We start from the raw sequence: 14741 nt of genomic DNA, 5'->3' as shown, positions 1-14741 counted from the left end.
TGCCAGAGACACGTGGGGTCGTGGAGCTTTTTCCACTATATCAACAAAAGTCACTTTCGTGTCATCCACCCACAATATTTGCGATAAAAATTGGATATAGCAGCCATGCTATGCTAATCAATTCTCTGTTATCATATGGACTTCTTTTGCGCTTCTATTCGTAAGTCGCAGACGAGCTTTCAACCTAAGTTTATTTTTAGACAACTTCTCTGATGGGCATAAACTTTGGTCAAAAGTTTATATGAATTTTCAAAAAAAATGTCAAAAACATAATTCCTGTCGCTTTGAATTCTGCTACAGAAGAAAAAAAAACAGAATTTCTCCTTCCAATCAATATCAATTTTCATCTTCATACAACGTTATGTGCGTAATTGTATAAAATTTACTTTAGGTACATTTATCTTCAAAGAAGATTGACGCTGTTGTGTTTATTTTTTAAACACGTATATGTAGATAATTGCCTTGCAGCCAAATTTTGGGTTCGTAGAAACATCACAAATATGTATGAATTGATTTTCAGTGTGATATTTATATGACAATAAAAGATAACCTTTATTGGAAATACCACGAATTTGATTCGCATGAGAAATCTCATTCCAGTAACCTGAGGGACTGAAATTTCGATTCCCGCAGCATGATAAATACAAATTGACTCAAACATGAGAAATTAAATAGGTATTATTTACATCCTTATTTGATTTACTTGAATTGTTTTTCATAGGCATAGAAGAAATTTTTTGAAATCATATAATTTTTGTATTTATATAAAAAGATGTGCTCATTAAATTGTTTTTTTTTTGAGTATGAAGGATAAAAAAAAACGGTCGATATCCTTTGAATTTCAGCAGCGAAACTACAAATGAGTAGACTCTTATCGCAATCTCTTAACTTAGCAGAGACAACAACCAATCCTTAAAACACCTGAAACATTTCCCTCACACAATCGCTTATCTTTTCACTCCATCAGTTGCCTACATATTGAAAGCGGAAAGGAAAGGGTGCAAGGAAAACACATGTTTTGAGCAGTGAAATTAGATGTAGCACGCCTTTATTAAATTCACCAAAATCCCAAAAATACAATCTTGTAATACTACAATAGGATACAATGTTATGTTAACGCCGTTAACGCTCTATGCTTCATTCAAAGTGCTATTATTGTGCATATTATCGATATGCTGCTGCAAGTCCTTCTTCGAGGCGAACCTCTGTGGGCATGAGGAACATTTTAGGCGCTTTGGAGGAGTCTTCTTCTGTTTCGGCTCCTCCAGGCCCTTGCATTTGTTGCCCAAGATGTGTCTTCTCAAATGAGTTTCTCTAGTAAACATTGAATTGCATTCTCTGAAAACGAAGGACAGAAAAGAGAAATGGCATTCGTAAGAAGAAAGGATTATAAACATGAGTAATAAAACAAAAGGTGAGCCTTACTCGCACTTGAACTGTTTCTGAGTGCGATGAGTTCTCCGATGGCTGGAGAGATGCGAGGAAGTTGTAAATTTCTTGCCACATTCGGGACACTCGTACGGGCGAAAGCCAGTATGAGTGCGCGTGTGATTTCGCAGTGAGTTGTCACTGCGGAAGGATTTTCCGCAGGTCTCGCAAACGAGCACATTCTCGTGCGTGAGCAGCACGTGACTCTCAAGATATTCCTGACTCTGGAAAAAGTCACCACACACGGGACACTGCAGGGTGACTTTCTCCGGGTGCTCCAGGATGTGTACGACCAATTGACTGGCGTAGCGAAATGCGAGATTGCAGTATTCACATTTGTACTGCGTTGCTATCTTGTGTCTCTTCGCGTGCACCTTAAACAGATGCTTTCTGAGGAACGTTTTTCCACATTCCGGACAACGGAATGTTTCATGAGGTGTTTGCTGTGATAGAATCCATGTGAAGTCAATCTTTTCCATTGGACTTTCCGTATTCTCCTTCCCCACCTGATCACCCACAAGAGTATTCTTCCTCCTGTGCAGATTGCCGCACACATCACACAACAGACGCGTCTTGTGATTCCTGCCAGTGACCTCTGGCAACTCTTGACTCTCACAAATATCATTGCAGAACATGCAGTAAAGCGGGAACTTTCCAGTATGGAACATCTCATGTTGTAGGAACTCGTTAGGATTGTAGAAAGTTAACTCGCAATATCTGCATTTATAGGAATTGAAAATCTTGTGTCGCATCAGATAGTCTTCAATCAATTTTCTCTTCACCGCATTGTCTTGATTTCTCGTGCAACAAGGACACGGCATTACCACGGAGGAACTTTTACCCTTTGCCTTCTTCTTCATCATTGAGTTTGCCTTTGCATTCTCGCAGTTCTTCATTGTGTGCTTCTTCAAATCATAGGATCGGGTGTACTCGGTGCCACATTTTCTGCAGAGGAAGAAATTAAGTTGAGAGGAGATTGCATTAGAGTGATTGGGAAATATCGAGAGTGTCACATATCGCTAAAAAACATGTCTGCGCAAAAGAAAGCTCAAGATATGAGTTATAAAAAATATATATTTCTTCTACCCCTCCAAGATAGCATAGAGAGAAAATCAATTTTTCAATATTAAGCAAACAGAAAAGGGAGTTACAATTCCCTCCTCAGACACGGATAAATGGATGGAGAAAATACACATGGGAGTGTTGGAAGTCCCCCTATTTTTTGTGGATTTAGCATTTTCTCCCCATGCGTCGTCTTATACATTTCATTTTTCTCCGCATAACAAAAAAATTGATAGGAACTTCCTCTTTAATGCCGAGGAGGGATAAAAAGCACTCACACTGACTTGTATAAAATCATCATTATAACGAAGGAGGAAGGAATAAACTCAGGGTGTTCTCCTGCACCATACGAAATCTTTCATCAGCTTCTTATTTTATGTCCCATCAGCATTTCCATTTGCAATATTTTTTCTTGTCAATTTGCTCAAAGCTATATGGAAAAAGGCTCTTTCATCAAACATGATTGCCACGCAAAGTCGTATCGCGTTGCTATGATATGTTTTTCTCTTTTTTTTCATTCAGATTCACCCCTGGACTCTACGCAGCATTAAGTTTTGTAATACTTCATTTCACCGAGAAACAAACACCCAAAAGTCATCACTTTTCATCCCCAACACGTTTCCCTCCTTATTCCTTTTCCGCGTACAAGAGACACAAAAAAAATGCTAAAGAATACACACGACGGAAAAAATTTGCAAGAGGGGTTCTCGAGAATTTTTACCGCGGTTTCCTGGGCATGAAAAAAATATTAGATTACGGCCTCATACGAAGGGAGAATTCTAGGGGTGAAAAGATGGCACAGTCTCTTTCACTCTTTCTCTCTCTATCTTCCTCTCCTTGTTCAACCCTCCGGGCCCTCATTTGACTGTAAATCTAAAAGATTCTGGGCAGTGAAGGGAAATTTTGAGCTTGCGCTTTTTAGACGTTCTACTATTGTTGCCAGGTCCCTCTTAAAAAATATATTCCTTCGTCTTGCTTGCAACTTGAGGGGAGACATACATATCCAAATTGTTTCATCGTTATCCATTCATCCCTCACCAATTTCCCATACTACAGGTTTCATTTCCTTTTCGTCCCTTCTCCAGACATGCGAAATATGACTTCAATCAATATTCCGGTGGAGGCTCACTCACAATTCCCTATTTGGGCAACCGTATTTTCACCGTATTCTACACTCCCTTTAGAAATTACATTTGGCTTCAGTTGAACAAACAGTAGAAAAAAAACGAGAAATATATGTATATATATTTTCCCTCTTTTGATGGCTAGAATTATATATGAAAAAGTAAAGAATGCTTCATATTTTATAAAACAAAAGCAAGGAAAGACGCAAATGCCTATGGGGGCATAAATAATAAGGGTGATTATCTCTTAGGAATGCACGGATATTGCGATCAGAAGGCGTACAACAATTCTCATCGGCCTTGCTTTTAAGAAAAACAGCTAATAATACCCATACAATTTAAGCAATTAAAAAGGACTCGCTGCAATCAAGAGCAGTGATTAAAGTTATTTAAATAATAAGGGCTATTTTAAACCTAAAAGCAACGAGTCCATGATCAAGTATTTTGCACCACTCACATCGCCTCCAACTTCTCTCATCTATTATGTTAACCGCGTTTACCGATCAATATATGGTTTTCATTTGAAAGTCAACCATCGAATCACGACCTCGATGGGATATTCTGCATTTACCACCGGCTTTTTACACCCTCACGAAGCGCGTCTATCACGTTCGCTTGATTAAGAATTCAATTGATTCGGAGCGGGAGGGAGAAATATTAATGATTTCGCAATGCATTTCTACTTTCGAGCTGAATCAAATACCAAATTTTGTGATGTTTCGACACGAAGGGGAGAAATAAAATCGATATAAAGGGGTGAAGGCGGTAATTATTTGAATACAAATGAATATGTTATGATAAAGGGGGTCTGAGAAATGAAACTCTCTGTCTCTCTAACACACTTACTCGCATTTGTGTAGTTTCGCTGTCTTATGGATGCGCCTGTGGCTCGACAGATGAGAGGCCGTGGCAAAGGTCTTGTCACAATCTTCGCATTTGTACGGCTTATCGCCAGAGTGGAGTCTCAGGTGATCTCTGAGGGATTTCCGGGAGCAAAAGTTCTTGCCACACAAATCGCAGATCTGTAATTTTTCATGAGTATTGACGTGATCTTTCAGCTCTTTGAGATTCACATGGACAGCCTTGCAGACGGGACACTTGAGTGGAACCACTTCGGGATGGCTGGCCAGATGCTCCACCAATTTGCCGGCATAGCGGAATGTGAGATTGCAGAGTTTGCACTTGAATTGGGACGCCTTCAAGTGCCTTTTCAGGTGAGCACGCAGGACCAATTTGTTCGCGTGCGGCTTCATGCACTGCCAGCAGTGGAAATCCTCGCCGGCCCCCGCCTCCTTCTTCTCACCAGCGTCTCCCGGACTCGTCGTGGTGTCTGCCGGCGTGTCCCGCAGCAAGTATTGCCAGTCGTATTCATTCTGGGGTGTGTCTTCTTTCGGAATGTAGTCCAATGGCTTCACATCGATTGCAAGAATATCACTAAAGCTTTCATTTTCAATAGGAACTATACCGATCGTGAGGAACGGGTCGATTTCAAAATCACAGATTTCTCCCTTGAGATGATCTTGTGGAATAAAGAGCCTAAAATCTTCGTTGTCATACAAGTTCTCCAAGGAGTCCATTGTGATGTCTCCGGGAGCGACTTTCATGCTGGAAAAACACCCACAACCGTTAATCACCTGACAAATCCCACAGTCAAATATAAACTTACACATATTCCACAAGACGCCTGTGATAGTTTTGGAATCGGAAAAGGAGAAAATGTAGGAAAAAAGAGGAACCACGATTTACACTTCTGTCTGTATGAACTCCATTTTGACAACTAACAATGGAACTTCTCGCCACACCGAACACAGGCGATTTTCCTCTCCTCCGCACGCGTCCTGATTGCCAGAGACCACAGCTCATGTATTCGCTCCACGAAGTCACCCGCTGGACCTCGCATTATCTCATTCCAAGAATTATCATCTACATAAATTCCACCTCTGCTCTCTCTTTTCCGCATTTCTTTGTGGAGAATGTGACAAAAACCTCGTTCAATTGCAAGAGTTCCCAATAGAACAAATCTGGATAATTACAGCGGATATGAATCTCATTCAATCCAAGCAAGAGCGTGGAGAAGCTTAATTATAAGTGCCCGGAGTGGGGATGGACCAGTAGCCAAAGCTGCAGAATTTTTCAATTAGCCAGAGTGGGATTTGTCCGGCATTCCATTGGACGAGTCCACTCGATGGTATTCGATATCGAAGGCTTGCTTTATGGGGCAGATTTAACATGGCTGCTCAGTAGTGTCGTGGTTGATTGTACTTTTTCTACATTCTTCAAAATCTCTGAAAAATTGTATATACTTCCCCGATTTAAACATCATCATTGAAGAGCGCTTGCAGTATTCTTTACATTAAATGTGGAATTTGTCCGAGAGAGTCGTGGAAACGTGGAAAAATCACCGATAGAAAAAAACGCACGCCATCGCGAGAGTCACTGCGAAGTTTTCAAGGAAAAATACTAGTCTGGTTGATGGATTGCATGGCGCAGCTGTTTTTATCTAGTGTTTAATTCGGTGATTTGTAGTATTGCAAAACCAAAAAGTAAGTTTAGGGAGAGATGGAGTTCGCCCAGCCACCGCCGCCGAACATGGGTGCTCCGCCACCGCCATCTGGCATAAACTATTCGATGCCGCCACCGGGAGTGCCCCGATCGTTCCAAGGTGGCATGATGGGTGGCGCCGGACGACCTGGACAGCCCTACTACCGCGGCATGTCGGGTTTTCCACGAGGTCCTGGCGGAATGCCCATGAGTCAGGATGATTTCGATGGAAAGCGCCTCCGGAAGAGCGTCATGCGGAAGACCGTGGACTACAATGCTTCCATTATTCGATCCTTAGAAGTAAGTGTCTTTCGATGGTTGAGTAAGATGATATTTGAGTGGGATTATCTCTTGATTGCAGAATCGCATTTGGCAGCGAGATAATCGAGATCGGAGAGCACTTCAGCCTGAGAGCATCTACACACCTGAACTCCTGCCACCGCCAAGCTACATGGATAACCCCAGCAACTCCGTGACAACGAAATTCGTGAAGACAGCCACAAACAAGATGAAGTGCCCCATCTTCACCCTAGCCTGGACGCCAGAGGGACGACGTCTCGTCACTGGAGCCAGTTCCGGAGAGTTCACCTTGTGGAATGGACTTACATTCAACTTTGAGACAATCCTGCAGGTTGGTGAATTCTCGCAAGTTTCAATTCTTGGCATTTCCTAACAAATTGTGGGAATGGTGGCTTATTTGCACTTTCAGGCTCATGATGCTCCCGTCCGGACGATGGTGTGGTCACATAATGACAACTGGATGGTGACTGGCGATCATGGTGGTTACGTTAAGTACTGGCAATCAAATATGAACAACGTGAAAATGTATCAGGCTCACAAGGAACCGATTCGTGGCATAAGGTACACTACACAAAGGTTTTTACGAATATATTCCCTTTATCATTGTCTGAGGAGATGGGAAAGAAATATCAGAAAACTGCTAGTCATTCTGTTGATGAGAGTAATTGGATTCTTAGAGCATGTCCTTGTCCTTCTTTGGCTCTGTCCTTGTGTGAGAAAAAAAAATGCAAATAAAGTGTCTATTCGCATGGCCCCTCATCAAAAATAGTAGCTCAACACCATCCGAAATGACTTCACCCTTCCCTCACCGTGGGGATGATCGTTCCAAGGTTGATATATTTGATATACTAAAATCGTTAAAATCACAAATTATGATAATGTTTTTAAATTCAAGATTGAAAATCTATCTAAATATTAAACTTGAAACGACCAACCCGGTGTTCAGATATTAAATTTGACGAAAGTTTAATCACGCAAAGGGATTTAAATTTAGAGACCTTTTCCGAGTCCCGTGTCTTTGCCCATGTATTTGAGAGTTGAGAAAAAAAACTACGATTCAAGACTGATTGTTTGAAGAAAGAAAAAAACTGTGATAAGATGTGATTCGATGAAATAAAGAAAATCTTTATAATAATGGAGAAAAAAAAGCGAAATAAATAATGCAAAAAAGCGAGAGAACCACCGATTCCATCATTAGTTGTACAATTTATCTCTCAATAAATTAATTACATGAAAGTCGTGGTTTCTTTCATTGGACATTTCCTTTGCGAGCACTAAAGAAAAATGATGGATGAAGTAGCGAAAGTAAAGAGCATCTCCAGTCACTTGGACTCCCGGACTTCAGGAGATTCCACTTGTAGGATCTCTCAATTTCAACCTTCACTTCCTCCCCTTCTTTTGTATATTGATGGCGAAGAGTGAATATTTTAATAAAGAATATCGAGCCCTCCCAAGCAAATTGAAATAAAATAAAGATTCTCCCTCACAATCTCCCACAACCCCCCGAAATCAACCACTTTCACGAATGCAAACGCAGAAACCACGAGGAGTCCTCAGCGAATAGCAATTGGAGGAATATTTTCTGTACCGATTTTCATAAATAAATCTATAGCGAAACATTTTTTTGAAGATGAATAATAAAGATCCTTAGACATTTTGATAAATAAATACAAATTGCTCCATCGTCCAATTCTCTTTTCTATCCATTTGCAGCTTTAGTCCTTCGGATAATAAATTTGCCACGTGTAGCGATGATGGGACACTGCGAGTCTTCGATTTCTATCGGTGTGTCGAAGAGAGAGTGCTCAGAGGTGAGTTTCAGATTGCATTTAGTGTGCACAGAACTTAATCCTGTACAATTTCTTGCTCTTCAGGTCACGGAGCAGATGTAAAGTGTGTCCATTGGCATCCCCAGAAGGCTCTCATTGTGTCAGGAAGCAAGGATAATCAGCAACCAATAAAGCTGTGGGATCCCAAGAGTGGTCAAGCTCTAGCCACACTGTGAGTTCCAGCATCTTTTAAAACATGATATTGTAACAACTAACAATTCCTCACATATCGCAGGCATGCTCACAAGTCCACTGTGATGGATCTCAAGTGGAATGACAATGGCAACTGGCTCGTCACTGCCTCCAGAGATCACTTGCTGAAGCTTTTCGACTTGCGCAACTTGAGTGAAGAAGTACAAATATTCCGTGGCCACAAGAAGGAGGCGAGCGCCGTGTCTTGGCATCCAATTCACGAGGGTCTCTTCAGCTCTGGGGGTTCAGATGGATCCGTGTTGTTCTGGAATGTGGGAACGGACAAAGAGGTGGGTGCCATTGATGCGGCGCATGACAGTATTGTGTGGACTCTTGCATGGCATCCACTCGGTCACATCCTCTGTTCCGGCTCCAATGATCACACCATCAAGTTCTGGACGAGAAATCGTCCTGGTGATCAAATGCGAGATCGCTACAACTTGAATACACTTCCGGCGAGTCTTCAAGGCTACGATGACTGTGAAATTGGTAAGTGTGTGTGTGTGTTTTGTGAAGAAGAATCACACCCTGATTTGCTGCACATGTTCAATTTTCCCCAGATGATCACGTTGTGATCCCCGGAATGGGTCTCGAGGACAAGGCTGACTTCACTGAGAGCTTGACGGCAGAACGTGACTATATACCAGGGCTGGATTTGGAGCCCGATTATGATCGGCACAGGGAGAAGAGGCCCTACAGCAAGCCCATTCCGCGCAAGTTCCAGGCGCAATGGAACGACACGGGTAAAATGGACGAGGAATCAGCATCACAGGAGATTAAGGAAGTCATTACACAAATTGTGGAGAACACACCCGGTGCTGTGGCACAGCAGAAAGGTCCACCGTCAGCGATGCTTGTATATGGAAAGATAATTCAAATCCTGCGTAAGTTAACAAAGTCTCCGTGTCGTACGAAATATTCCTACATTTGCACTCCCTCCTTTTTAAATAGCTGGCACTCCACTCGAAGCGGCAGTTCTCGAGGGATCTACTGCCCTCAATAACTTCATCAGTTCAGGAGAGATTGAAGAATTGAAGGATCTTCTGCCGCAAGCTGATGAGACGACAGAGAAGGAGAGCACAACTGAGGAGTCTGAGCAGCAAGATGGTGAAGCACCGCCAGCAAAACGCGCGATGATTGATCACAATGTGCAGCTCATCTATGAGAAGATATCATCCCCAGTCATTCCTTCCCTCATGGACCTCAAGTTGGATGCTGTGAATCTTCCGGCCAGCTCAGGTCCGCCCACGTATGACAGAGATCGCCTGAGGAATGGCACTGGAGAGCCCGTGGCGGCACTCACTAGTCCCTGGCAGCAGACGGCCGCTGGTCAAGCTGCCGCCGCTGCCGCGGCAGCAACTCCAGTCGCCGCGAGTCCCTGGGCATTTGGACAAGCGCCGCAGTCCCTCAATGAGGTCACCATGAACTTCCGCAGTAATCTCAATACAGCCGCCTTTGGGCCCGCCGTCACCGGTCAGCCGCCAGCTGATTGGACAAACGGAAGCGCGGCCCCGCGAAATGGGCGAGACAGTCGGGGTCGAAACGGCGCCAGCACCAGCAGTGGAAACGGAAGTGCCAACAGTCGTCGGACGGGATCCTCTACCACGTCAGGGGATCGTAGTCGCAGATCCGGCGGCCGATGGGGCAGACGCTGAACTGAACGTTTTAACAATCCACATAATGTCCATTTTTACAATTGCTTGTACAACACGTCATGGCAAGGAATTTAGTTTAATGGCGTACGAAAGGTTCGGTTAAGCGAGAAGTAACAGAAACAGCGGATAAAATGAGACCGCTTTAAGATATCGTAGATTTTCAATTGCCCATGGTGTATGTATTCTATTAAATTCTAGCAAAATCAAACATTTATCTTTTCAATTTGATAGAACACACGCAAATGATGATAGAGTTCGAAAAATATAATTAAACAATGCATATTCATTACACTTTCAGATGTAATTCCAGGAGTTCTTTCAACTCCGCTTTATTTGTAAGTTCAACGGGGAACAACAAGTGAAAAGAATTATTAGATAAATCCAGACTATTCAGACGGCGCGTCTGGTCGATTCTTGTTTTGCTGAACAATGTTGACCAACTTCTTCACTGTGAGATTCTTATTGAGAATCCCTGGGATTTGCCTGATTGAGCCACTGTTGGGCTTCAAATAGATCGTGTGCGGTATCTTGGACGTGCCATCTGACGATGTCGATCTGGCGCTCGCCTTGTCTGCCTCCACATTGATGATGATGGGCTGAAGCTTAGAGCTCGGGATTGGACGCGATGTCACCAAACCACTGCGATCAATCTCACTTGCTTTCACTTTTACCATCTTGTTGGTCACGATGGGCAAATGACTTGTGACCACAGAAGTTCCAGTGTCCATCTGTCGAATGCCCGACTGTCCAGGAGATGATGACACGACAACTTTGGTGTACTTGAGCGGTGGAACATTTTTGGATATGATATTCGGCTTAATCGTGCCCGTGTTGCGATTAATAAAGACCACCTTGTTGCCAGGCGTTGATGTCTTGTTGCTGGAAATGATGTTGAAGATCCTGCTTGTATTGGGAGATGATTCCGATTCCTTCTGCGGACTCAATGCCCTCACTGTGCTCTCACTAGAAGTGTCAGCATCTTCAGTGGACGCTTCAGACTCATGGATATTCCCCTCGTTATCAGCAAAAACGATGGGAATATCAAAAATATTGGTACTAGTCAGGTCCGGATGGGATTTGTCCGCATCAGATGATGCCACAGACTTGGTGGACTTCATGATGGTGTACTTATTGTGCAAACCAGCTGAAGAGACTGTCACCAGTTGCGGAGCCGGTGGCGATTGTTTCTTCATCGAGATCACCTTATTGCCAGAAGACGTCTTAATTGTGTACAGTTGCGGTGTCTTACTAGGCGCCGAGATGGTAGTTCCACTCTTGATAGTGTAAACCTGTGATGTGCTTCCAACAGACTCAAGATTTCCCGGCTTTAGCTGGACAAACTGATTGGCAGGCACCATCTTCACTTTGGGCCTCTGGATGATGGGCAGCATGATAGGAGTCCCTCCGACACCGGAAATAGTCGTAGAATTGGGTGAACGCGACACCAAACTGCTCACCGCTCCACTCGCAATCTTCGGATTGATCTCCACTTTCTGGGTGATCTTCCCCTGCACAATCTCGTAGGATGTCAAAATAGGTGACTTGTTCTTCATCACCTCACTCGTTGACATAATCGTGTCCGTGGCTTCGCTTCCGCCGTCAGTGGGAAGGATACTCTGAATGGCAATATCAAGAGCTTCACTTGTCGGCTGCACAATTCCCGGGCCAGTGATGGGCTTCTTCGGTGAGCGACCCAATATTGGCTTATTATTGAGTCTGGGACGTCCCACTGGCCGCGGCGTCTTCGTGGGTGTCGGCTTATCATCACCACCCTCAGAATCACCCGTTATCTTCCTCTTGCGCACAGCCGCCGTCGCTCCACCAGGAATTCCATTAGATGTCAAGATAGTGGATTGATTGAGTCCTCCGCCAGGTGTCTGCCTCGGTCCTGGTGGGCTCACAAGACACGTCGTGGCAAACTCTGCCACCTCATCCATCACCATATTGTCCACCATGGCCTGGGTCACCTTCTCGATGCGCCTCTTCTTCGTATTCACCCTCAGAGCGTCATCAGCTGAGCCCACAATCACTACACTCGTATGGGCAATCATGTTCTCACGCAGTGACTCAATCTCTTCCTGACTAGTCCTCGCCGAATTCTGACCAATGACGAATAAAATGGGTGTTGTTATCTCCTGAATCATATCATCGGGACATCCCCTGACGCCCTGCATCGTATTACAGGCGAATCCCATGCACACAATCGAGCTGGCTGGCTCAAGAGCTCCGATCTGCAGAGCCAGAGCAGCTCCTGAATTGAAACCCACGAGAATAATCGGTCTTCCAGGTGACTCTGCCCGTATATCCTGAATCTTAGCCCTCGACACCGTCACCAGCTGCTCAACAACAGTCTGCATTCCCTGCTTCTGAATCGCCACACCGCCTGCGTGAATGGCTATGGGCACCACGGAGCCCATTGTGGCGAACAGAGCAAACCACTTCTGCATTCTGTTGCTGGCCGGACTCACAGATGGCCCATTCGGGAGAATAATTATAATGGGCTGATTGGGCAGCTTTCGATTCTTATGGTTGATCTTGGGCTCCCATGGCTCCTTCATCACAGGCCCCATGAGATCGTGTGTGATGTGTGTATTTCGACCAAAGATCATCTTGTCTATCATCGCCGGCAGTTTCGCCTTCAGCGTCTGCAAAATATCAAGATAGAGACTCATGTAGCTGGGCGGCAAGTGGTCCATAAGCACGCCATGCAGCCACTGTGTCAATCGCATATCCCAGCCAACTGTGGCCAGAGCCTGTCTCATCCTCTGACAACTCTTGTCAATGTCCGCCCGCCTAAACACGGACTCATGTTCGCGACTCTTGCGCGCCAGGCGAGCTAGCCTGTCCAGATCCAATATGTTGGCCACCTTCGCAAACAGATTCTGCTGCACAATGGACCAGCCAAACTTATTCACTGCCTCTACCCAGTCCTCCTCGTCGGAGTTACTATTCTTCACACAGTACGCTATTTGAGTTGTGTACTCCATAGCCTTCATGGCCTCCTCTTCGTCATATGGCAAAGCCGAGGACTTGTGTTGCTCATCGACATCAATTCCCTGTGAATGAGAACATTGGTGAGATTACGGAACAACTTCTGACGCTCAAGAGAATCAACTCACCTCATCATTAGTGTGGGAGTGGCAGGAGGGACACTGAGGAGCCCTGTTCACCATAATAGTTCTCGTAGACATGACTTTACTGTTTTCTGCAGGTCGCCAGTCCCGAGAATAGCTATGTTCCATTTCTACAGCCGACTCACAGCGAAACTGCAAAGGGAAGGAAAGCTGCTTGAGAGTTCCATCAAGTGTGAGGTTATGTTCAGTCGGTGGGATAATCATTTAATATGTTTTCAAGGTCGTGCAGAGGCTTCTGATTAACTAATCAATCTACCCTCCCCAATTATAGTCAATGAATTTTGCCACTATGCACGGAAAGACCGAAAATTCATGTATTATCTTACCAAACGTCAGCAACTTTTAGAATGTACAATTGTGCCGTGAAACACGAAAAAACACAGTTTCTTGGCATGCAAGATGTAAGAGAGTGTATCAAATATGATTTTAAAAGGGAAAAAATGGGTAAAAATAATTCACAATTGTTGTAATTTATGAAAATACGATGTAAAATTTTCTACGCAAAACAATGAATAATGGCGTCGCCTCTTGCAGAAAGAAAGCGAGATGGGAAGAGCAATTGGGTTGCCGCATGAAATCGTCTCTCCCTTTCGCACCTCAATCTGGCAACCCGATGTCATATTTCGCAATTTGAGAATTTTTGAAGGAATACAAGAAAAAATCATGAAAATCTGCGTTTCACACTTATACGCGCCCCCCTCGCTCCCAATATTGATTAGCCGAGACCGAAGCATCTCGTCATGGGAATTTACTACGCAATATCATGCAAATTCCATGCTCTGACATGTCCAAACCAGTCCAAACTTATGCAATGTAAATTGGGCATTTGGAATTAAATTCACGGCATATTGAGAGATAATACTCACATGTGAATGCCTGTGATAAGAAATCTCGTAGCTTGAAATGCGTTGTTTGAGTTCATTCACTTCATTTGCCATGCCGCATGACATTGTTTTGTTTTCCGCCGACACCTTCATCCTCTCCCTCGGCGTATGGCACAAGCCAGCACCTGTGATTGCCCTGAAGTCGCCCTGCGTCTGTCCAACTGTTAAATCTTCAGATTCTCAATGCGATTATTGCCACTGAAGGAGTATTTCGAGAGAAATTTTGATTATCTTCCGCACTTGCTCTCGCTCGCACCCGGACTGTATGACGATAAATTCACACACACACCATCGCAATATCACTGATTTCCCAATAAGCCACCATGCAGTACGTGTGGGACATTACAATGGACATGTCCGCATACGCATTTTCGAATTTCCCAACTTTTCCAACATGGCGAAGTTTTTTTCACAAATAGTTTTTTTTTCAAATGGATTTCGAAGTGTTTATGCGGCCGTTAGAACAAAAAATGTCATTTCTTATCAGAATTCAAAGCAATTAGATATCTTGGACAGAATTTCTAGAAGACAATCCAACTGTCGCGTGTCGTTCGTATCGTTCTTATTGGATATGTGTTTTCGGTATTCCAAT

The 14741-nt window shown here is 43.9% G+C and overlaps 3 protein-coding genes across 4 annotated transcripts; 1 reads left to right on the top strand and 2 right to left on the bottom strand.

Moving 5' to 3' along the window:
* Positions 1–1026: 1026 nt before the first annotated feature.
* Positions 1027–5492, bottom strand: LOC132263819 (zinc finger protein 58-like). The gene is made up of 4 exons (XM_059763811.1): positions 5281–5492; positions 4461–5219; positions 1426–2373; positions 1027–1338 (listed from the first exon to the last, which is right to left on the bottom strand). The coding sequence occupies exons 1-4, from the start codon at positions 5475–5477 to the stop codon at positions 1131–1133; spliced, it is 2112 nt and encodes a 703-aa protein (XP_059619794.1). The 5' UTR covers positions 5478–5492; the 3' UTR covers positions 1027–1130.
* A 329-nt stretch (positions 5493–5821) lies between these two features.
* Positions 5822–10356, top strand: LOC132263611 (pre-mRNA 3' end processing protein WDR33). The gene is made up of 8 exons (XM_059763438.1): positions 5822–6455; positions 6517–6786; positions 6865–7016; positions 8169–8266; positions 8330–8456; positions 8520–8965; positions 9037–9360; positions 9428–10356. The coding sequence occupies exons 1-8, from the start codon at positions 6174–6176 to the stop codon at positions 10129–10131; spliced, it is 2403 nt and encodes an 800-aa protein (XP_059619421.1). The 5' UTR covers positions 5822–6173; the 3' UTR covers positions 10132–10356.
* A 57-nt stretch (positions 10357–10413) lies between these two features.
* Positions 10414–14429, bottom strand: LOC132263609 (KAT8 regulatory NSL complex subunit 3). Of its 2 annotated transcripts, none has more exons than XM_059763436.1 (3): positions 14132–14429; positions 13251–13397; positions 10414–13187 (listed from the first exon to the last, which is right to left on the bottom strand). In XM_059763436.1, the coding sequence occupies exons 1-3, from the start codon at positions 14240–14242 to the stop codon at positions 10518–10520; spliced, it is 2928 nt and encodes a 975-aa protein (XP_059619419.1). In that variant the 5' UTR covers positions 14243–14429; the 3' UTR covers positions 10414–10517. The 2 variants fall into 2 exon arrangements, with proteins under 2 accessions (XP_059619419.1, XP_059619420.1); XM_059763437.1 differs by lacking the exon at positions 14132–14429 and adding an exon at positions 13592–13803.
* Between the last annotated feature and the right edge of the window lie 312 nt (positions 14430–14741).

This window comes from Phlebotomus argentipes, unplaced genomic scaffold, assembly GCF_947086385.1.
Source record: "Phlebotomus argentipes unplaced genomic scaffold, Phlebotomus argentipes genome assembly contig_39, whole genome shotgun sequence".
Classification (NCBI taxonomy): Eukaryota; Metazoa; Arthropoda; class Insecta; order Diptera; family Psychodidae; genus Phlebotomus; species Phlebotomus argentipes.
The sequence above is the reverse complement of the archived record's forward strand: the minus strand, read 5'-3'. Positions and strand labels throughout refer to the sequence as shown.

What these genes read in the sequence shown, in the direction of transcription:
- LOC132263609 (XM_059763436.1), bottom strand. Translation starts at nt 14,242, where the DNA reads ATGAAGGTGTCGGCGGAAAACAAAACAATGTCATGCGGCATGGCAAAT. An exon ending in CTTATCACAGGCATTCACAT is followed by an intron (nt 13,398 to 14,131) that starts GTGAGTATTATC and finishes TTCCCTTTGCAG; the next exon opens with TTTCGCTGTGAGTCGGCTGT. An exon ending in ACTCCCACACTAATGATGAG is followed by an intron (nt 13,188 to 13,250) that starts GTGAGTTGATTC and finishes TCTCATTCACAG; the next exon opens with GGAATTGATGTCGATGAGCA.
- LOC132263819 (XM_059763811.1), bottom strand. Translation starts at nt 5,477, where the DNA reads ATGAGCTGTGGTCTCTGGCAATCAGGACGCGTGCGGAGGAGAGGAAAA. An exon ending in AGGCGTCTTGTGGAATATGT is followed by an intron (nt 5,220 to 5,280) that starts GTAAGTTTATAT and finishes GTGTTTTTCCAG; the next exon opens with CATGAAAGTCGCTCCCGGAG. An exon ending in GCGAAACTACACAAATGCGA is followed by an intron (nt 2,374 to 4,460) that starts GTAAGTGTGTTA and finishes CTTCCTCTGCAG; the next exon opens with AAAATGTGGCACCGAGTACA.
- LOC132263611 (XM_059763438.1), top strand. Translation starts at nt 6,174, where the DNA reads ATGGAGTTCGCCCAGCCACCGCCGCCGAACATGGGTGCTCCGCCACCG. An exon ending in CCATTATTCGATCCTTAGAA is followed by an intron (nt 6,456 to 6,516) that starts GTAAGTGTCTTT and finishes TCTTGATTGCAG; the next exon opens with AATCGCATTTGGCAGCGAGA. An exon ending in CGAAGAGAGAGTGCTCAGAG is followed by an intron (nt 8,267 to 8,329) that starts GTGAGTTTCAGA and finishes CTTGCTCTTCAG; the next exon opens with GTCACGGAGCAGATGTAAAG.